At 38.7% G+C, this 21,685-nt stretch overlaps 2 protein-coding genes across 5 annotated transcripts in view; one reads left to right on the plus strand and one right to left on the minus strand.

Moving 5' to 3' along the window:
• Nucleotides 1-452: 452 nt before the first annotated feature.
• LOC131245676 (uncharacterized) lies at nucleotides 453-4,543 on the plus strand. The gene is made up of 7 exons (XM_058245278.1): nucleotides 453-803; nucleotides 2,018-2,084; nucleotides 2,488-2,534; nucleotides 2,989-3,076; nucleotides 3,732-3,865; nucleotides 3,954-4,052; nucleotides 4,139-4,543. Exons 1-7 carry the CDS (start codon nucleotides 582-584, stop codon nucleotides 4,217-4,219), a joined length of 738 nt encoding a protein of 245 aa, XP_058101261.1. The 5' UTR covers nucleotides 453-581; the 3' UTR covers nucleotides 4,220-4,543.
• Nucleotides 4,544-8,700: 4,157 nt separating this feature from the next.
• Nucleotides 8,701-21,685, minus strand: part of LOC131245677 (1,4-alpha-glucan-branching enzyme 3, chloroplastic/amyloplastic) — a 54,902-nt gene continuing 41,917 nt past the window's right edge. Inside the window, exons 13-22 of one of the 4 annotated variants that reach the window (XM_058245280.1) lie at nucleotides 19,097-19,168; nucleotides 16,308-16,412; nucleotides 16,020-16,097; nucleotides 13,505-13,615; nucleotides 11,458-11,538; nucleotides 10,392-10,496; nucleotides 9,669-9,754; nucleotides 9,432-9,486; nucleotides 9,288-9,356; nucleotides 8,701-9,208 (exon numbers count right to left, since the gene is read on the minus strand). In XM_058245280.1, coding sequence (XP_058101263.1) covers nucleotides 9,324-9,356; nucleotides 9,432-9,486; nucleotides 9,669-9,754; nucleotides 10,392-10,496; nucleotides 11,458-11,538; nucleotides 13,505-13,615; nucleotides 16,020-16,097; nucleotides 16,308-16,412; nucleotides 19,097-19,168 — 726 coding nt within the window. In that variant the 3' untranslated portion in view covers nucleotides 8,701-9,208; nucleotides 9,288-9,323. Of the gene's footprint in view, nucleotides 9,357-9,431; nucleotides 9,487-9,668; nucleotides 9,755-10,391; nucleotides 10,497-11,457; nucleotides 11,539-13,504; nucleotides 13,616-16,019; nucleotides 16,098-16,307; nucleotides 16,413-19,096; nucleotides 19,169-21,685 lie in introns of all 4 variants that reach the window. The other 3 variants (XM_058245281.1, XM_058245279.1, XM_058245282.1) reach the window with 3 other exon arrangements.

A 21,685-nucleotide genomic window follows, 5' to 3' on the forward strand; every position in this document is an offset into this window, starting at 1 on the left:
CAAAAAAAGAGTCGCACGTACCATATTACTCCTTCCTCCAACAACCGTTAGACTCCTGTGTTTGTTCACCCCATTTAACAAAATGGTGGTGAATCATCATCCTCACATGTGGCACAGATTACAGATGATCTGACCATCCAAACTGCAGGTTCCATTGTGCATGAAGCATATCTCTATGTATTATACTACTAAAAGTAATATATATCAAATGAATGGTTAAAAGTAAGCATAAAGTGGTCCGAATTGGAAGAATAAAAATAAGAGATTTAAGTATTATATTCTAATCAAAATGCTTTATCTCTGCTCCATCCACATCTGGGTCACATATTTGGACGGTCTAGATTTTCATACAACTAAACCATACGTATGTTCTAAGAATCACCACCATTTTTAAATGGTGCATAACTAACATAAGGGATAAACCCTGACTGATAATATGCGGGAGAGAAGATGCAGGCGTACAACATCCCACCAATTCCAATCGGATCCTCGTTTTTGTCTGAGAAAGAGAAAATCAGAAAGAAAAGAAGAAGCGCGGGCTACATAACTCCAGTAGTCCTCTCTCTAACAAAACAATTAAAATGGCAGCAGCGGCCGTGGAAGGGGCAACCGTGTCGGCACTGAGGTCCGTGCTGCAACGTGTATATAAGGCCGCGGACAGGTGCGGGAGGCCGTACGATGGAGTGAGGGTGGTAGCCGTTGGAAAGACGAAGCCCGTGTCCCTCATCCGCCAGCTGTACGACGCTGGCCATCGCTGCTTCGGCGAGAATTACGTCCAGGAGATCCTCGACAAGGCCCCTCAGGTATTTCATCTTTGGGCTACAACACCTGTTTGTGGGGCCCACCATCTCGTATATTTGAAATCCACTCCGTCCATCATGTGGTAACTATTATTTGGACCGTATATCCATAATACAACCGAAAATTAAAATTGATGTGGGCCACACCTGAATTGTTGATGAAGCTGATTTTTATGCTTTAACTACGATGATATAACCTGATAGACGGATTGGATTCTACATATACAACAAGGTGGGCCCCACAACTTGAGTGTTTTACGTGCTGCAGAAAACAGGTGTTGTAGAGGATTCCTGTGTGCTTCGCGACCCACTGGGGCCCGCACGCTGAGATGATCCCAGGATTTGAACCGTTCATTTTCTCGTTACTACTAAAATACATAAGATATTCGTCCCGCAATCACGTTTCTCTGGTGATCCTAACCTCTGTTTTTTAGAGTTGAATGTGAGCCGTCGAAAATCTTATTTTATTTGTTAGAAATTCATATATGGATGGGGATGATCACTGTCGTCCATTCAGCGTTAGTTTATCATGGTGGACTGTATGGCACAGAGTCTACAATATGGACGGTTCTGATCATTGGAACGTTCGGGGCCAATGGGCATCAGGACACTCAGGATCCCTGAGTTGCGACGGAGGTGAAACAAACTTGGGGATGATCACCTAGTGTCAACCTCTGCGGGGCCCACCGTGATGTTTGAGTCACATCCGTTCTGTCCATCGGGCATGTTGCCACAAGTTTCACATAGGGCCCAAAAACCAGGCCCATCAGACACTCCAGTGGTCTACAAGACAGGAAACAGTGGAGAGGAAACACCCATTGTAGGGTTGGGCGTGGGGCCCACCATGTCGTTTATCTACCATCCAATACGTTCATCATGTTCAGCACTCCATGATGAAGGGACAGCCCAAGAAACAGACTATTCAAGACCCTAGGTGAGCCACCTCAACTGATTTAAAGGTTCTATACTTGATTTTACATTTTTCCTGATGCTGTGGCCCACCTGAGTCTTAGATCTGTCTGATTTTCGAGGCTTCTCACCTGATGAACTGTTTGGATATCCAATTCACATCCACAGCCGGCTTGCACGGTCGACTTCACAGTATAGTCAGACTCAATGGGGACATCCATTCATGGATTTGCTATTTCTTGAAATTCCACCTTTCATTATTTCAAGAAATGGAAAACACCATTAATCAATTCCTTTTAGTTGTGCAGCTTCCACCAGATATCGAATGGCATTTCATCGGGCACCTTCAGAGCAATAAAGCAAAATCCCTTATTGGTAAGCTATGCTTGTGTTTGTTTTAACTCGAATTAAACTGACTAAATTGCAAAACACTATGACAAGTCGCAGATTGGTCGAACGATCCTAACCTCTGATTCATGGATACTTGTTTGTAGAAATAGGACCATTGGGGTTATCTTTTATTTCAACCATCCAATAAATGTCCACCAATCCAATAGTCACAAAATCAAATAAGTGTGATTTTTTGTTCATGATACATCTAATGTACTTGTATGATGCCTGCCCATCATCCATCAAAATTTGCCAAGTATCGTAATTTGAAATTCTTGTAGAATTTAATTTAAATTCCATTTCCCCCTTTTTATTTTCCTTTTTAAAAAAAAAAAAAACCAAGTCATTTTCTGTAAGTGATGAATATCTTGAAATTCCAATTCTGCAGCTATTGTCCCAAATCTTGACATGGTTGAAGGTGTGGACAATGAGAAGGTAACGTTTTGTTGCATGTTTGGATACATTACCATATTCGATTCCAATTTGCTCATCTAATAAAGCTGAAATAGCCAAATTCTAATTTCCATCCACTTTGTCATTTTGCAATCTTTTGTCTAATGAAGTTGATTGAACTAGCCAAATTATAATTTCCCAACCGTTCGCTGGCACAGAATTCCGATTATGAAAGAAAACAGCAGCCTGAGGCTACTTCCTCACTCATGAGTTTTTAGCTTCTCCTCTTATCACATTGAATGCTCACGATTCAATCAACTCATTCATCCAAACACATATTTCATGATTCAATCGACTCATTCATTCAAACACATCCTTAATCAAATGGTCATCATATTGATAGGCCTGTTTTTTACTTCTGGGATCTTTGATGGAACTGAGTATGTGCATGGTAGCTGGCCAAGGCATTGTGCTTCTCTGACTTGTCTGATTCCAGATTGCGAATCATCTCGATCGTGCGGTCGCAAGCATGGGAAGGAAGCCTCTGAAGGTTTTGGTACAAGTTAATACCAGTGGGGAAGCATGTGAGTGGAATTATAAATAATTATAATAATAGTAACCCCCCATTTTACATGGCTCTATGAACTTCAATTGCAATGATTTAGTTTGTGGTGAGGGCAAGCTCCTGAGTCATAATTTCTGTTGTTCCATGTCCCACTTGAAACACAGAGAATTGCATCTGGGGGTTTGCTTTTCATCATAAGACCCACTGCACTCATATCCTATGTTATGATGTGAATGAATTGCAATGAGCCTCCAAACGCACCCTAAATCGATATTGACTTGTGTCTACACCTCAATTGGAATGAGAGAATCTGGGTTTGAATCTAGTAGTGTTCTCCTCTCACTTCTTTAGGGGCTGTTCATATGCAGGACCTCCCATCTAATTGGGTTAGCTTAGCTCAATCTGCTTGGTTACATTGAGGAGGAGAACCGAAATAATTTTTTCAAAAGAAAAAGGGGGCACTCATTTAAAATGCTTCCACTTCGGCCAGAGAGATTTTGTGTAAACCAAACATCGATTTTTTCCAATTCAAACCCTTTTGGATAAAAAAGAATCCATAAAAGATGGGATTCCACCAAAAAAAAAAAAAGAACCAAAAAGAAAAGCCAACCGAACTGAGTGTTTCTTTTCATCTTTCTCATAGTGTTAATGAGGATATGTGCTTTCATGTGCAGCAAAATCGGGTGTTGATCCCACAGATTGTCTAGAACTCGCTAAGCATGTTAAGCTGGGATGTCCAAACCTCCGCTTTTCTGGCCTAATGACAATCGGGATGCCAGACTATTCATCAACTCCAGAGAATTTCAGGGTGATCATTCTAGGTCCGATAGTCAGTTATCACCTTCGATTCTACTGAATTATACTAATGCAGCATTGCTTGTGTTGGAGTGAGACAGACATTGTCGAACTGTAGGAACGAGGTTTGCAAAGCACTCGGAATGGCAGAAGAGCAGTGTGAGCTATCAATGGGCATGTCCAGCGACTTTGAACAAGCAGTAAGGACTAAGGTCTAACATCATCGAAAGGTGCAGCGAAAACATACAAGGAATACTGACATTTTCAGTTAAATTGGTTTCTGCAGATTGAAATGGGGAGTACGAATGTCAGAATCGGATCAACCATATTTGGACCGAGGGAGTATCCAAAGAGAGCGCAAGGCTAGTAATCATCAACCTCGAACACATTGAGTAGTATGCAATCTTCATGCACCTCATCCATTTCTTGATCATGCAGATTAATGTTAATATCTACCTCTATACTCCAATCTCTCGTGGCCGAGAAGAAGTGATGACTTGATGATCTGCCCCTTTAATCATAAATCCTCCTGTTAGCTATTAAATGAATTGGTTTCTTACTTTCTTAGCTTGCTGGTTTTGTGCAGTCTAAGAGCTTATTACCAGTTACAAGCATGGAAGTGTAATTAGCAGCTAAAGCACTGGAACTTACATTTTTTTTTCCTTGCCAGTAAGATAGTCTTTCAGGGTAATACCACTTACTCATTAAGCATAATCGCATACGGTATCAGACACGGTCGGTTGTAAAGTGCTTAATTCATGATTATGTTTGTGACCATCCAATCATGGTTATTTTTGGCCTTTTGGGTCATATCCAATCTACAGTGGACTCCATCTGATGGTTTTTGTTGATTATAGATCGGTCTACTTGGGCTTCACACAAGAATTCGCTGAATAATAGGTTATGAAGAATGTGTGCATGATCATGTCTCTAGACATGCTTCAAATTTCATGTGTTTGTTCCACTTTGGTTGAATTTATTCTAAAGAATAGTTTAATGATTCTGTTATTATCTAAACAAGCATTTAAAAGTGTAAGATGGACTTCTAAACTTTCGGGACATGTACAGTCTTCTTCTGTGAGGACCTCTGTACTTTCATTTGCAGGGTGAGAGATTCTGTTGAGTGTACGTTTCAAAATAAACCCCTCAATGGGTTGGGTTTTCAGGTTGCGGGGGCTTTTTGAAAACTAGCTTGTTTGAAAGGTTGTTCACCCCTCGATGGGTTGTTTTGAGGTGGTTTCCGGTTTGAAAGTTAATATTTCCAAGAGTAAGATTTTAGGGGTTGGCATTTTAAGAGAAAAGGTGCGGGCTTTTACGGAGGTATTTGGGTGCAAGGAAGCTTCTTTTCGTACGATGTACTTGGGGCTACCGTTTTGCATAGGAAGACCGGCGAAGCATATGTGGGACGGGGTGATTGAGAGATGTGAAAGAAAGATTTCAAAACGACAGTCAAAGTACTTATCTATGAGTGGGAGGATGGTAATGATTAAATCATCTATGTCAAATCTTCCAGTCTATGTTATGTCTATTTTCAAATGCCCAAAATCTATTTTGAACGCATTGGAGAGATGAAGAATGATTTTTTATGGGTAGGGTCGAGGAAAAACACTAGTTTCATCTAATGAAGTGGGATGAAGTCTGTAAACCAACGGTTTAAGGAGGAATATGGATCTTGAAGTTAGAAGAGATGAATTTCACTCTTTTGGAGAAATGGGTATAGAGGTTCAGGGTGGAGGGAAAGGCTAGATTGAGGAGGGTAATAGCGAAAAAATATGGGGTAGAGGAAGATGGGTGGTGGACGAGGGATTCATCCTTGTATCGATGTTTTTATCTGTGGAAGTTAGTAGCGTCCCTAAAAGAGAGTGTAGGAGAGAATAGGCTTTCATTTGAGGGATGGGAATAGAATTAGATTTTGGGATGATATGTGGGTTAGAAATGTGAGGTTGGGTTAGAGGTTCCCATCTTTAGCTAGGGTATCAAGGGTAGAAGGGGAGGAGGTTACATGGAGCCTTATTTTTAGGAGGAATCTTTCGGATAGGAAGTTTGAAGAGATGGTTCTTTTGCTTGAAATGTTATCAAAGATTTTTCCACTTTTGTCATAGGCGGATTCCTTGAGATGGTGTAAATCGAAGACATGTTCTTTCTCAATGAGATCCTTCTATCGGTTCTTGTGCTCGGGTGATGATTATTCTAACATTGCATCAATAGCATCCCTTTGGCATTATAGTGCTCCTATGAAGGTGGCGGCTTTTGGTTGGCTAGTAGGTAGAAACAAAGTGCTAACAATAGACAACCTTTGTAAGCAAAACATGTATCTCGGGCATTATAGTGCTTCTATGAAGGTGGCGGCTTTTGGTTGGCTAGTAGGTAGAAAGAGAGTGCTAACAATAGACAACCTTTGTGAGCAAAACATGTATCTCGCAAATGTTTGCTTGATGTGCTCCAAAGATGCGGAATCTGCGGATCATCTATTCATCTATTGTGTATTTGTCAAGGAGGTTTGGTATCTTCTTCTACAATTTTTCAGAGTTTTTTGGGTGTTCCTGAAGATGATTGACGAGTTTCTCATAGCTTGCCGTGAATGGGGGGATAAGGGAAAGAAGGGAAAAGTCAGAGGCATTTAAGTTTATTAGCGACTTTATGGGCTTTATAGTTGGAAAGGAACCAGCTCTGCTTCAACAACAAAATGACTGGGCTGGTGCAAGTTTTCAATAGGGCAATTCTTAATATCAAGGATTAAGTGGAAGCTTAGATTTTTAAATCTCCTCTTCCTTTCCATTTGGGGGAGTTCTGTTGGGTGGAGTTGTAGTTTTTTGTATTTTTGTATAGTTGTCTCCTTTGGCTTTGGCCTTTTTAATATATCATCATCGTTCAAATAAAAAAGGTTGTTCTCCTCTCTATTGTCCCATGCCCGAGAGAGAAGAAAGTTTTCTAACAGTATAAATAAAGATATTAGTATAGGGCTTGAACCCCTTCTAGAGACTATACATCTTTCTAGAGACTACGAGTGCCCATGTGGGGAGGTGTGCTTGCAAGAACGGATGTCCAATGTCACAAGCCAGGACCAAGAAGTGACATGTGCATTGAAACTTGAAACTTCAGGAATGACTTGAAGCTGGTGAATGTGATTCCTTGCAGAATGATGTATCCATGTTTTCTTATTTCTTTTTATAAATGTATCGAAGTTATCATTCACTGTAAACGGCTAAATGCCTTTAAAATTAGATTTGTAATGTTGAGGATGCTTGTTTGCACGTTCACACAAAATCAAGCCACATCAAGCCAAACCAGTGCATGCACGGGTGTGGTGTGGCATGCAGGAACCTAATTAGTTTGCAAATATTTTTAATTATTTCATTAATTCTAGTCAAAAGCATGAATATTTCAAAAGTTTTGAAATGGCTGATTGTGCAATAAAACACCTTTTTGAATCCATTGAGGATCCATAAAGGGGCTTCTCCTATGGGTTTAACATAAAAAATCTAGAAAGCCTTTCATCTGTTCTCTCTACAACTATTCTCTCCATTGTTTTCTCGTCGGTAAGCAAACAGCCCATACCACTGCTCATTTGGATGACCTAATAGTGCAGCTAGGATCTCTGTTCATTCATTAAGGTGGGCCATTGGATCCCGGGGGAATCTCTGCTGTGAACCATTGCACCTTGTGGGGTTTCATTATCCTAAACAAATTGAACCCAGTCCATGCTTCAGTCCATAATCTCAACTTGCGGATTGAGCGTGCATAGTCACTTCAAAATCATCTGCCATTGAAGGTAATATCAGCCCCATTTCAGTGATAGCTCCAATGGCTTGGAAGTAGAAGAGGCACATTTGTATTGTGATAAATCGGTTGGGAGAGAATTTGGCTTAAGATTGCATATAACATCCTATTTGAGCCAACACATTTACCATTCCAAAGTCTTGCACTGCGTTTGGCAACCTTGACAAAAATGGTGGGAAAGAGTTCAGTTCTGCCACTTCTGGCAATATAGAATTTTCTAAGCAGCTCTCTTTCCAGAATGATAAAAGGAGATTTTATAATAAAAGTGGCGTATATTAGCTCAAAGCAGACTGAATAAATTGTTGAACCTCCCGTTGCAAAGTTACAGTAACAAAATGCAGGTTCTCTTGAACAATCCTAACCTCTGATTCATGGACATTTGTTTGTTGGAATAAGACCATTGGATTTTTCTTCATGTTTAACCATCTAATGTGTCCACCAATCTAAAATTGAGATAATCAAATAAGCCTAATTTTGGTTCTTGAGACATCCAAACTGTCGCATCAAAGTTTTTCTCAATGATAAAGACAATATTCCTTGCATCCCAGTGCAAGCTTAAGGGTAGCATTTAATTACACAACGGCATGGCCCACAAGATACACTAGTGACTTAAGAGAGCATCTTCATGCATTTCAGCAGCTCTATGTAATCTGTCCAAATTGGAGCTACAAATGAAGAATTTGAAAGTTTCTTTCGATTAGTACTTCACACATCTCTTTCAGTTGAGTGGAAGCTTTATTTAGGCAAGAGGTTTAGAGCATATCGAAATGGCAAGAACGTACATGCAATGTCACACAGCAAGAGCAGGAAGCAACATCTGCCTAAACTTCGGAAATGACACGAGGCTAGTGAATATGATTTCTTGTAGAATATTGTTTCAATGTTTATTTTTTTCTCTTTTTTTATAAATGTATCAATGTTATCATTCGCTGCAAACAATTTTAAAATTGGAATGCAAAGTTAAGGTGCAGTGACCCCAAGGATGTGGAATCATTCATCAAATGCAAGCCCTCAATTTGGACCCAAAAAAAAAAAAAAAAAAACAGCCCTCAATGAGAGCCATCCATCTAGAGCAAGGTAGCATACCCGTGGATAAGCAACTACTGAGATGAATTGGTGTTCAAAACAATCAGAGGGAACTAGTTTACAACCCTGAGATGGACCCAAACAACAAGACTACTGCAGTAAAACAATGTAAATTCGTATGTTCCCTTTCCATGTGTCTAACGGTAGGCATTGGCTCCTGCGGTGGGGCCAACCATGTTTTTTTCTTGGGACCCATACAACAGGCAACTGGGTGACTGGGACACCACTTTCTATGTCTCCGTATCAGTTTATAGCACTTCAAGTAATACTTTTAAAATAGACAGCTCTGATCGGATCACGTCAGTGGCAACTGAGCACTGATTTGAAGCTTTTGATGCATGTGGAGGCCATTATGAGATGGTTGATGAACAGTGAATATGCTAATTTCTCGGCAGACATCCTCCCCAGTTTCTCTGTCGTTAACAAGATCTGATGTCACCATGTATCTCACTTCCATGAAATCCAGACAGAGCAAATTAGCCAACAGGAGCAGAACCCCAAAGAACAAGCATCAGATAAATGTTCATATTCTCCCAAACGACCATCTCCGATGGGTTCCAAGATATCACCAGAAGCACTTTGCAACTTGGGTTATGTAAAACGGCTCATATTCTTAATATTCTAGTCAACTTGTATACCTGCAACCACATTTGACCAAATCAGTTATAGGTGAATATACATACATATAAATTCCCGCTTCAGAAATTACCAACCTGAGCACTTCTACTGGGCAGGTTGACCTCCAAGCAGTATCGAAGGCCGTCGACCCTGTAGTGGAACAAATAACATTATGTACGTTTAATGGCGTGAAGTACTTTAAGCCCACTTTTACAATGAAAATGATTTCAAATTGAGGGGCAGAAACAATGCACAGATCTTCCAAAATATCCTGTAAAACCTGCACATAAAATGCATGCAAGGATCTTGATTTGAGGGAGTGAGCAAAGTACCTTTTGTTAGAGGTTCTTTGAAGATATTGATCACCCCCAATGCATCCACGTCCACCATATTTGATTTCATCAGTATTAAGTGTTACCTGTGTCAATGAATTTATGTTTTTGATGGTGAGATATGTAGACATGTAGAAAGACAGCCAGGTTAGGCAACTGCCGGATCTGCACCTCGTGGATGAAAGAGGAAGTCAGTCCCAGATGTTTTCCCATGAATTATGGTTAAAGGTCTCTACCATTATCAATGGCCCCCTTCTGGCCCATTTGGGTATCTTTTCAGTCGTTAAGTACATCATTGTATTATTGAAATTGACTATTTTTACAAACGTCGCAATTTCTTAATTTGTTGTTTCTAATTCCTGCATGAGAATGTTTTGCTACTAATATGCTTATGAGATATGGATTTCATGTTTTACTACTGATTCTTACATTTATATTTGTGAGCAAAAGACATCTATTTATACTTAAATACTGAGATATGTTTTACTTTTAATACTTATTGTCACTCAGTTAATGTCCTTTTCTATGGCATTTAAGCTGAAATGAAACCTGAAAAGCAAGGTTGTAAAACACAATCCAATTGTGGTACCAGCTCCACCCCAATTATATCTGAATTGCTGATACATGAATATTGTAGCCTTGAGAAGTGAAATAATAGACATCAACAACTTATATGAAGTTTCAATATGAAGGGATTACAAGTGATAGGCAGCAGTAACTTACTTGATACTCTCCAGCTTCTTCTACACCTACACTGTATTTTTCATAGGAATTTTGCGGGTGAAAGTTGAATATGAAGAGCAACGGACCTCTCATGTAAGAAATTACCTGTGAAAAACAAATTGTGCCCAATTCAATGTCCATAGTTTTCCATGACCAGACTCAGAGAATAGAATAACGGCTTCATGGAGCAAAATAAATAGAAGTGGATGTAGCAATGAAGCAGGATAAACAGTTTCTACAAGATGATGAAATTAAATCACAAAGTAGTCTTCAGTTTTCCTTTCAGTTTCTTGATACAAACACCCATTTCCTACAGCCTTAATACCGTAAGGGCCTGTTTGGTTTTCCTATTTCTTATGTAATGCAAAGCAAATGAGACATCATTATCATCTCAAGGTGTTTATTTAAACTGAAATTATGGCCTGTAAATCAAGAGTCAAAGATAAAAGGAATTGTAATCAATACATGTTTACATTATAAAATTATATTTTTTACCATGATTTCCAGGTGAAACAAATAACGAGAACAAATTCATCATTGCAGTCAAATGTAGATGATGCTTGAACATAATTAGAGGAGAGTAAATACTTCCCCGTTTAGCCAATTAGTGTTGTAACTGGAAAACAAACACCCTGTAAGACAATTTTCTTTTCTCACCACATTCATATGACTCAAATATACACAAATGAGGATGTGGAAAAGAATAGCATGCATGTCCCTACTTCAGATTACAGAAATGTCAAAAGATGCCTGACAAGAGATGAAGAATCAATCAAAAAGAAGAAAACTGCTGTTCTACTATCAGATGATTTCGCCCCTTTCAAGTGATTCCTGTTGAACTTAAGTCTCAGTGCACAAGACAAAGTAGGTCCATCATAAAAAATAAAAAATAAAAAGTTGCTCCCCACATTCTTTAGACAACTATACTAGTAAAGGTGCAAATCAAATGCATACATTCAGCTATACACGTGTGTCTGCACATGTAACATCTTGAGGAACCTCAATATCACTACATTAGTTGAATCAATACTGGTTATTCTTGCCTGCAGAAAAAATAGAGGCATACCATACTAGAGTTGTTTACATGATGAATGTTGGGTGGACCTCTTGACAGTATATGCTCGTTTTCATCCAAGTTCATCATGTCCTGCAAAAGAAAACAACGTCATCTGTTTGGCTAATGGTTAACACTAGAAGCCTGCTAAATCCACAAAAGAATTAAAAAAACAAAAAATAAATAATAAAAAAAAACACTAAAAATTTTATGAAAGAGTACGAATGTCATCTATATCCCACACGACAAATACTGTATCACTAGAATAGACAATTCAGCCAAATAATACAGTATAAGACATAAATGAAAAGAATAAATTAAAACAGAATAGCGAAAGCATAGATATCATACAAGCTCTGACTCATTCATTGTGGACTCTAACTAGAATGAAACAAAGAAATTGCTATCATACCAAGAACTTCAGCAGAATATAAATCCACAGCCAATGCAGCCGCAGAAGTAGCCCATGTCAGACATGAACAACATGAATAGCGAGCTCCAGTCAAGACTTGTCATGTATCAAAAACCAGAACATTAATCATGTGTTCAAGACATCGTATTCAAAGTCTGTTACGTTGCGGCCTTAACAGTTGTTACGTAACAGTAACGGTGGTGCCCGCACAATACGGGGCCATAATAGCCTATTTGAAAAAAAAAAATGGCAAGTGGGTGTAATGGACCAACATATTTTTTCCTTCGAAAATATTTTTCCAACTGTCAGAGGGCCGTGGTGGCCTCTATCAAAACAACCATAAGGGCCATTACGGCTCATATTATAACGACCATAAGGCTGGCCTTTATGGCCACCATTACCATTATTGAATACCTTGGTTCCAGGTTTCCAACCCTATCTATCATGGTCAACCTAGCACATTGTGATCGATTATCATTTCATAATGGAGAAAGGGGAGGCTGAAGATATCAAATGTATTCATTACAAGAAGTGGTTGATATCTTCACCACGGGGCTTTCAAGGATTCGACAATTATGCATTAGCAGCAAGTTTCCATTCTCAAAAAAATAAAAATAAAAAATACCAAAAAACCAAGGTGCACAGCATTAAGGGAATCATCAATGTTATACTTCAACTAATTTTTCTACACCCATAGTGTATGGTAGTCAAAATTTTGAGTGGGCTTTAATGTCTCATTTTCTATCAAGAAAATAGAAATTGCTAAATCAATTAATAGGCTGCTCCAGTTGTCTTGCATTCATAGTTTAACCAGATAAGCACTCCAGGTGCATAACAGGCCAATACATTTTATTTTTTTTTCCTTTAAATAAAAATAAAAAAATAAAAAATAAAAAAATAAAAAAAAAATCAACCATTACAGGGCTGTAAGGGTCGTTATGGCCTATACCATAACGGCCATAAGGCTGGCCATTATGGCCACGTTAGCATTATTGAATACCTTGATTCTAGGTTTCCAACCCTGTCTATCATGGTCGATCTAGCACATTGTGATCGATTACCATTTCATTAGGGAGAAAGTGGACGCTGAAGATGTATTCATCACAAGAAGTAGTTGATATCTTCACTAGAGGTATTTCAAGGATTCAACAACATTGCATTACGAGCAAGGCAGCAAGTTTCAAAACTCAAAAAATAATTTAAAAAAATAAAAAATAAATAAATAAATAAATAATAAAAAATCTAGCGCAAGGCGTACACCATTAAGGGAGTCATCAATGTTATACTTCAACTAATTTTTTCTACACCCATAGTTCATGGTAGTCAAAATTTGAATGCATTTTAATTTCTCAATTTCTATCAAGAAAATAGAACTTGCTAAATCAATTAAATGGGCTGCTCCAGTTATCTTGCATTCACAGTTTAACCAGGTCGAGTTGTGATTTTTTCCAATCCTTGTTTTAGTTTTACTGTTAATCATCATGCACTATGCTGATTGCTAAACAAACATGCAATAAGAATCATCAATATTTCATTCACAATTACATCCTTTGGAAGTGATAATTCAGGGAAGAACATGTGAAATATAGAATTGATAAAAGAAAATTATTCTAGTAAGAAGTTAATCAGAAGGGACCAAAATCCTACCTTATCAAATGAGAAAATATCATAATGCAACCCTTTATCCATAAACAAATTCCACTGACGATGGGCTAGAGAAAAAGAGAAGTCGTTGCTGGGCATAGGGAATTCAACTTTCTAGCACAACATAGAAAAATAAATAATAAGTAATTCCAGCTTTGAGAAAGATGAAAACAGGAAGGGCCCTCAAACCAGATGGTATATCAATAGAGGTTTGGAAGTGTGAGATAGATACTAGTTATTTTAGTTGACAAAGTTGTTCAACAAGATTATAAGATCAAAGAAAATGACAAATAAATATAGTGTGGTACCTACTTATAAGAATAGAGGAGACATACAAAGACGCACTAACAATCATGGGATTAAACACAAAGCTAGATTTATGACATAGTTTTACTTGACATGATGAGGGAGGGCATAAATCCATGAACATAAAGCTAGATTTATGAAGGGGTGCTCTAGAATCTAAGGGCCTGTTTGTTTCACCGATTCCCTTGGTAATGTAAAGGAAATATGTAATAATTACAAATTACTTCAACTGTCTCATGACATCAGCTGCATCTGGCCACCGATTCCCACATTTGATTTATCCATGGTAAATTCATAATAATGACATTTTTATGTTACTTTAATATCAAATCATCAGAAAATTACATTGATGTCATTGCTTGATTTGAGATTTTCACAGTAATTACATGGAAAAGTGCAACGATTACAAATTTCTTTAACTGTCTCTTGAATACATCTGCATTTGACTGACAATTCCCATATTTGATTTGGCAGCAGTAAAACCGTAATAATGACACATTTCCTTTACATTACTAGGGAAATGAGCAAAACAAACAGGCACTAAAGGATTTAAAATTAGTCAGACTAAAATAGTATATGGAGTGAAATATTAGCAGCAATAGGGTGTGAAAACGAGGAATTAGTAACAATTGCTAACCAAGAGGTTTCCCAAAATGACCACTTTCAATACCTTCGGTCAATAATTCATGAGTGGAGAGATTGAAAAGGATGTTGCCCATGGAATTCAAGCTGGGTGGAAGAAATGGAGATGTGCCTATGTGATCGACATGTACCACTCAAATTGAAATGGAAATTTTATAGTAACAATTGCTAACTAAGAGGTTTCCCAAAATGACCACTTTCAATACCTTCGGTCAATAATTCATGAGTGGAGAGATTGAAAAGGATGTTGCCCATGGAATTCAAGCTGGGTGGAAGAAATGGAGATGTGCCTATGTGATCGACATGTACCACTCAAATTGAAATGGAAATTTTATAGGATAGCTATAAGACCAGCCATGCTTTATGTAATAGATGTTGCGTAGTTAGGAACAACATCTTCATAGGATAAGTTTAGCTGAAATGAGGATGTGAGGCAATACAAGGAGTGATTGAATTAGAAATGAATGCATTTGAGGAAGATTAGGAGTAGCACCAACAGGTAATAAGATGAGGAAGAGTACACTTAGGGGGCGTTTCGCGCATGGTATTAGATGGGATTAGGAGGGATAGAATTGCATTTGGTCCCATGAAATTCCATCCAACATTTGGAGAGGGTGGGATTAGGTGGGATGGAATTGCATTTAGTCCCATGGAATTGCATTTGGTCCCATGTAGGATTTCCATGGATTTTGAAATCCACTACACATGTGGGCCCCACATTGATGCATGTGTTTATCCACGCCGTCCATCCATATAAACCGTTTACACGTGGCATTCTAGTTATATATGTGTACAAGTGAGCGACATCTATTGCTAATTTGGTCCTCTGATTACAATTCCATGGTCCACCAAACATGGTTTTGCTTAGTCCAAATTTTTATCCCAAACATGGGATTAGGTGGCTACAATACCATGGTATTTCCAGACATGCAATCATTGAGTAATGATGATGTTAATCCCATTTAATACCATTCAATTCCACGAACCAAACACGCCCTTAGATGGTCCGATCATGTGCAACGGAACTGCGTAGGTTAGATGGAGCGAGTTGGTACAAGTTGAAGGCTCTAAAAGGGCAAGAGGAAGGCATAGAAGGATGTGGATGGAGGTAGTAAGAAAAGTAACGCAGGGGCATTCTCACATCAAGCTCGAGTGGGGTGGCCTGTGGGATGCAGGGGCACACTCACGGTGGGCGACCCGTGTGAGACGAGCCCCACCCGTGTGAGGCGGGTGGCTTGTGTGAAGCGGAACCTATGTGAAGTGGGGCCCACGAGGGGGTTTCGGCTGGAGTCCTAACCCATGGGATGTGGGGCCTAGGCTATGAGATAAAGGGATTGATTCGTCATGCTCTATCAGTTCAAGCTTTTAGAGCAAGTGGCTAATTGTCCTACATCAAAAAGACTTGATGACCTATGGTCTTACCGAAGGTCTGGTCCTTGATAGAGTCGAATGGTGGTAGGATTCTTGTAGCCAACCCCAAGTAACTGGGATCAGGCTTAGATGATGATGATGATGACGACAATGAAATAAATAATATTTCCACAAAAAATTAAAGGGAAAGAAACCTCACATTTGGATGCCCAAATTCATTGCCCATGAAGTTGAGGTAAGCATGCCCACTGATTGTAAACGTAATTAATTTGATCATCTGAACTCATTAAAAAAATGCAAATTCTTAGAAACCTCACATATTTTATTTTACTAAAGAATCACAAGAAAGAAAATGAACAATGAAGATGAATGAATAGGTGCCTGAAATAAAAATATGGGAAATTGCCATAAACTTCTAATGATGAACTGCCAAAATATATGCATATAGTGTTTAGCAATGTCAAGGAATCAAAGAAGTGTAGCATACTTTGTGCAATGAAGACCCTCTAAGAATCAGATCCTCTGAACTGGAAGAATGCTCTTTGATATCACCAAACAAAATTTCTGCAAATGACTTTCCACCAGATATGGACTGCCATGGAATTAAAATGGATCACCCTAACATGAAATGATATAACAGCAAAAAGATCTGAAAAACTACTAAACCACAATAACCAATAAAAAATCAAATTGAAAATGCACTAACATATTTCCGTGCTAGGAATTCAAACAATATATAGAATCACAAAGAAAATCAATTTAATTCAAAAGGCTAAAAGGGAGATGAGATCACATAGGTAATGTAAACAATAGAAACATTATGGTAATCAAAGACGAATCATAAATGTAACTTCAATTCATTATTAGGTGAGCTAATATATGAGAAATAAACAAAATAGTGAAGTTAACAGCTATGCTGCTCCTAAACAATAAACAATAAATGGATGAATAGTGAAATTAACTTCATCTATCTCTACTTTTCCCCTGGTATATAATATACATAGATCATGTTTTCACTTTCACTCGTTCACTCTCACTTTAACACAGGAAATGAAAGGGGGGGGGAAATTGACCGATGAGTGCAAGTAAACTTGTCAGAAGAACTGCAGTTCACCTTTTCTGCAGCTACTTTTGATGGAAGATAAAGATATAAAAACTAGAAAAGAAGTACACAACTGAACTCAAAAGGGATAAAGACCAAGGCTGAAGTAGCAGACAAAGATGAACAAACCCAATAAATGGAAACCAATAGAATTTTGAATTTCTCAACTTAAACTTCAACAACAATGAGTGCATGTTAGAAACTGGGTCTTCAATGACAACAAAGGGTGGACAAAAACTTACGTATGGCCATTTGATCCTTTAAGCAGAGTTGCATTTTTTCATAAATGGTTGTGACCCTTGGGGTTATGTCGTTTCCTAATCAAAATGATAGGAGAGCACATCATGTCCCAATGTTATGGAATCACTTTGCCAAATTCCTCAACATGGCGACAAAAATCTGAGATCTCAAATGGAGAACCCTTCACCTGTGAGATGAACACCCCAATAAAAACCCACCCTATCAGCCCAATCCATTTATTAAAAAATAAAAAATAAACATCTCAAAAGCTATAAACCCTAAAATGTAGGACCATATACATGGTAATGGTGGGCCGATACATTTTCTTCCTTCGACCAGAAAAAAAAAAAAAGACCGTTACAAAGTCGTGACGCCCATTACAACCCATATCATCACCTAACCTAACCCTACGATCAGTGCAATGACCAATTCTTAAAAGGCCAAAGATCAGCTCACCAATTCCTAATGACCCTAACTGACATGACCCATTGCTGAGCAAAAGGAAAGCGGAGGTCCAAGGATAGCATCCATTTAGAGGACAAAGCAAGTAGGCTGTAACACCAAGCTGGAAAAAGAATGGCTATTTCAGAAATGCAAGAATCTGCTCAACAGCATACCTAGATGGAAAGATCAGCACATTTACAGAGAGGTGAATAGTGCGGCAGATATTTTGTCTGAAACTGCTGGTAATTACTGTCAGGAATGGTTGAGGACCACCCAAGATGGTTTCATAAACTTTTCCTACACTCTTCTGCATGTGCTTAATTGCTTCTGTTAATAATTAATGCCTTGAAGAAGAAGAAGAAGAAGAAGAAGAAAAGACATTCCTTCGACATGGTTCTCTCGAGCTTCTAGTATATAATTTTTCACCTGTGTCAATTGGGTATATAGTCAGTTCACTGGGAGAATCACCCTCCCAACTCAAAAAGTATTTTTTGGTTGGAAGAAATCGATTTCCATGGATATGTATTCCACTATTTCTATTACATAAAGTATCTGTTGAAATTGATTGTCATTATTATGCCTTTCCTCGAAAAACAATTGAATTGAATAAAATGATTATTGTTTCCAAAAAAAAATTGAATTGATGTCTCCCAAACAAGCTACTCCGTGGGCATTTCCTCTCTTCGCTGGAAACACCAACAAACCATTGAGAGTTCTTTTTGGTATTTCACACTAAAAAGAGCATCAATCCAAACAATGGCAAAAGTAAAAATAAATAAATTTCCGTGGAAATTTTAGTTGCAAAACAAATTGCAGACTGTGGATTCCTTCCATGATTTTCACATTTTTAGTTTTCCATGGAGGTTTCCAATATGCACATTTTGGATTCTTCCTATCCAAACAGGCCTGACTATGAAAACTCTTGATATTCCAGATCAATGCTATCCTTGATGACCAGAGAGGTGTTGGCCGGTGGATATCAAGGTGTCCAATGGCTTAAATCCTTGGTTGCACAAACCTTCTACCTAGGTGCCACTCCCACTACAAATCTCACTCCCCTCCCATTTCCAAGCTGTTCACATTTGCTTACATTTTGAACAAACGCTTCCCCACTCCCATACCCAAACCTATTTCTACTTCCCCCTTACCTTTTGTGCAGCTGTACTCCAAAACATAACACTTCAAGAAACAATGCTACTTCAATCCACCACACAAGAATATCTCAACAGTTGACTTTAACAAAACAAAGCTATGATGATATGCAGTGGCCATAGAAACAAGATATGACTTTTGTTGAAATAACTCGACAGCAAGAGGACTTCCTTCTTAGATAGAAGAACAAGAACACGAGAGGAATCTCAGTAAGTGGACCAGAGATTTTCTAGGGTGCTCAATCCATCGAAAGTATGAAATAAGCTTTAAAATGATATATTGTTGACACAGTCACATAGAGACTGCCTATGAAATAAACATTGGATAAGAAGAATTACCTGGTTGTGGTTTTCAGCATACATAAGCATCTTATCTGCATTTGTTTTGCTGCTCGAGAGCACGCTCGCCATCTGCATTAGTTTATAAACTCCCTTCAGCACTTGGAACAACAATAAATATAAAGGTTATAAAGCCTTGGGTCGATGTGAAAGAGAAACTCAGAGCAATTTAATAAACAAAGCACACCAAAGAAACAGTTCTGAAGTAGATAAACTACTTAATTCAACCATCACATTATAAACATAAAGGGACTTAGAGAGAGAACAACAACTATGATGGCAGTCTGATAGTATTCAATCAGCCCATGATCATAACTGAAACCTGTGAGACTTCACCATACAGTCAAACAGAAATCGAGAACACAAATAAAAAGCTGTTCCGGTAGCTAGGACAGCGCTATGATGATGGTGATGAATTAAAGTTGTTCAGTCAAAACAACATGTCAGAACTTACAAGACCTCAAAATAAATGGACTCCTAAGTCTCACCACAACTTGATAGTGACCAACATAACATACATACCATCCGAGAAAAAACTTAGGGCCTGTCTGGATTTGCGGAAAGCATGGGAAAGTGATGCAGGATGTGTGATCTAAGCTAGATATGATGTAAGGAAATTATAGACGGATTGAAGAGCAATTCAAAGTATAAGATATACTAACGTACTACAAATCTAAGAGATCAAATAAACAACAAAATTCAGATTTCAATCTAAATCACAATCCCACAATAAACTAAACCATATAAAACATGTCTAAATCACAATCCCACAATAAACTAAACCATATAAAACATGAAATTTCAAAGGATCAATGGAAGGTAGAACTTCCCCCTTTAGCATAGGCTTAGGTTTAATTCAAATGGGCTGATTTAGTCTTTCTAGGGTTAGGGATATGGGAATCTAGGGTTATGGATTTGAAAGGAATTAGAGCTTTGGTAGGATTTGGGGATTTAGGATTTTATATGGAATTGAGGATTAGGGTTTCATAGGGAATTAGGGATTAGGGTTTTAGGCTAGGGTTTATGGGATAGGAAGATGGATTGAAGAAATGGAAGAAAATGGAGAGAAGGGACTGACCATACAGTTGTACGGCCCTGTACGTACTTGTAGGGGCTGATGGTGATGGGTTGGCTTTGGTGGGGCAAGGAATAAGAAAGGATGCGTTTGGGGTAGCAAGTTTAGGTTTAGAAGGAGAGTAAAGAGATTTAGGGTTTGGAGAAAAAAAGGTGGAAGAAAATAAGGATTTGAGAAGGACGAGAAAATACATTTTCAAAAGAGTAATAAAGATGATAGATTAGGCTTCACACCTTGGTGTCACACCATCAATCTTCATTCAAAAGAGATTTCTATCTCGAAACAAGAGAGAGAGCTTCTTTTTTTTTTTCAAAACATTCAATAATGGGCTAGGGATGGTCGTCCAAGCCTTTTATAGTCTCAAGAGGGACTTTTTACAAAAAGGTACTCTCAGATAAAAATCCTCACATTAAGACGTTCAATGACTTTTTTAAAAGCGCTCTCAGATGAAAATCCACATTAAGACGCTCAATGAAAGAAAATTTGTTCCCAACTCCCTAACCTCAACTAAATGTCAAAATAAATCCAACATGAATAATCAACTAAATAAAAGAAATAAATCTAAACATCCTAAAGTCTCCGATCAATGTGAGGATCACAATGATTCAACAGTCTGATCAAAGCATCCTTAAGATCCAGCCGTCCGATCGATGTGTCCTCGCAATCCAACGGTCTAAACTCCTCAATAAGCAACCTACATACATCTTCCTAGTGTAAGGTCTTCGAAAATGCACGATCATGCACGTGGGGTCTTCAATGTGGCCCACCTAGGCTCGTGTAGTGGTCACCAAGCCAAAGTGAAATTGGAGTTGATCTCCTCCTCTGGTATACTCTGTAAGGCGCTCGGATGTCCTCATCAACTCCCCTCAGCTGAGAAGAATTCACATCTAGCAAAATAAAGTTGCGATAACACTCCAAGAGGTCCGTGTCGAGTCATTGAAGTTGTCTCTGTGATCCATGCAAAATTTGACACTAGCATGTTCTTCCACTTGACAAGATATTTCTGAAATCCTCCATGTTTGGTGGAAACCATTTGCTCGTCCAAAATATCATTATCTCTTTTCTTCTCATAGGTATAATAGATCGTACGGGTAACAAAAGCTGAGAAGATGAATCTGGTAATAGTCAAGGGTCATGGGACAGGTCGAGTGTGTCATCATCTAGGCCCATGTGGACATCAAGGAAAGGGCCCTGGAAAGGCGCAAGATCTTCCACATTAAATGTAGAACTAATGCTCATACTAGGTGGAAGATATACAATATACACATTGGGACCTAATCTAATGCAGGGGCATTTTCAAACTGGGCTCGAGTGGGGTAGCCTGTGGGATGCAAGGACACACTCGGGGTGGACGGTCCATGTGAGGCGGGTGGCTCGTAAGAGGCGGCCCCCACCTGTGTAATTCGGGCAGCTCGTGTGAGGCAATACCCATGTGATTTGGGGCCCGCGAGAGGGGTTCAGCCGAGGTCCTAACCCATGAGATGTGGGGCCTAGGCCAAGAAATAAAGGGATTG

This window comes from Magnolia sinica, chromosome 5 (genome assembly GCF_029962835.1).
Source record: "Magnolia sinica isolate HGM2019 chromosome 5, MsV1, whole genome shotgun sequence".
Classification (NCBI taxonomy): Eukaryota; Viridiplantae; Streptophyta; class Magnoliopsida; order Magnoliales; family Magnoliaceae; genus Magnolia; species Magnolia sinica.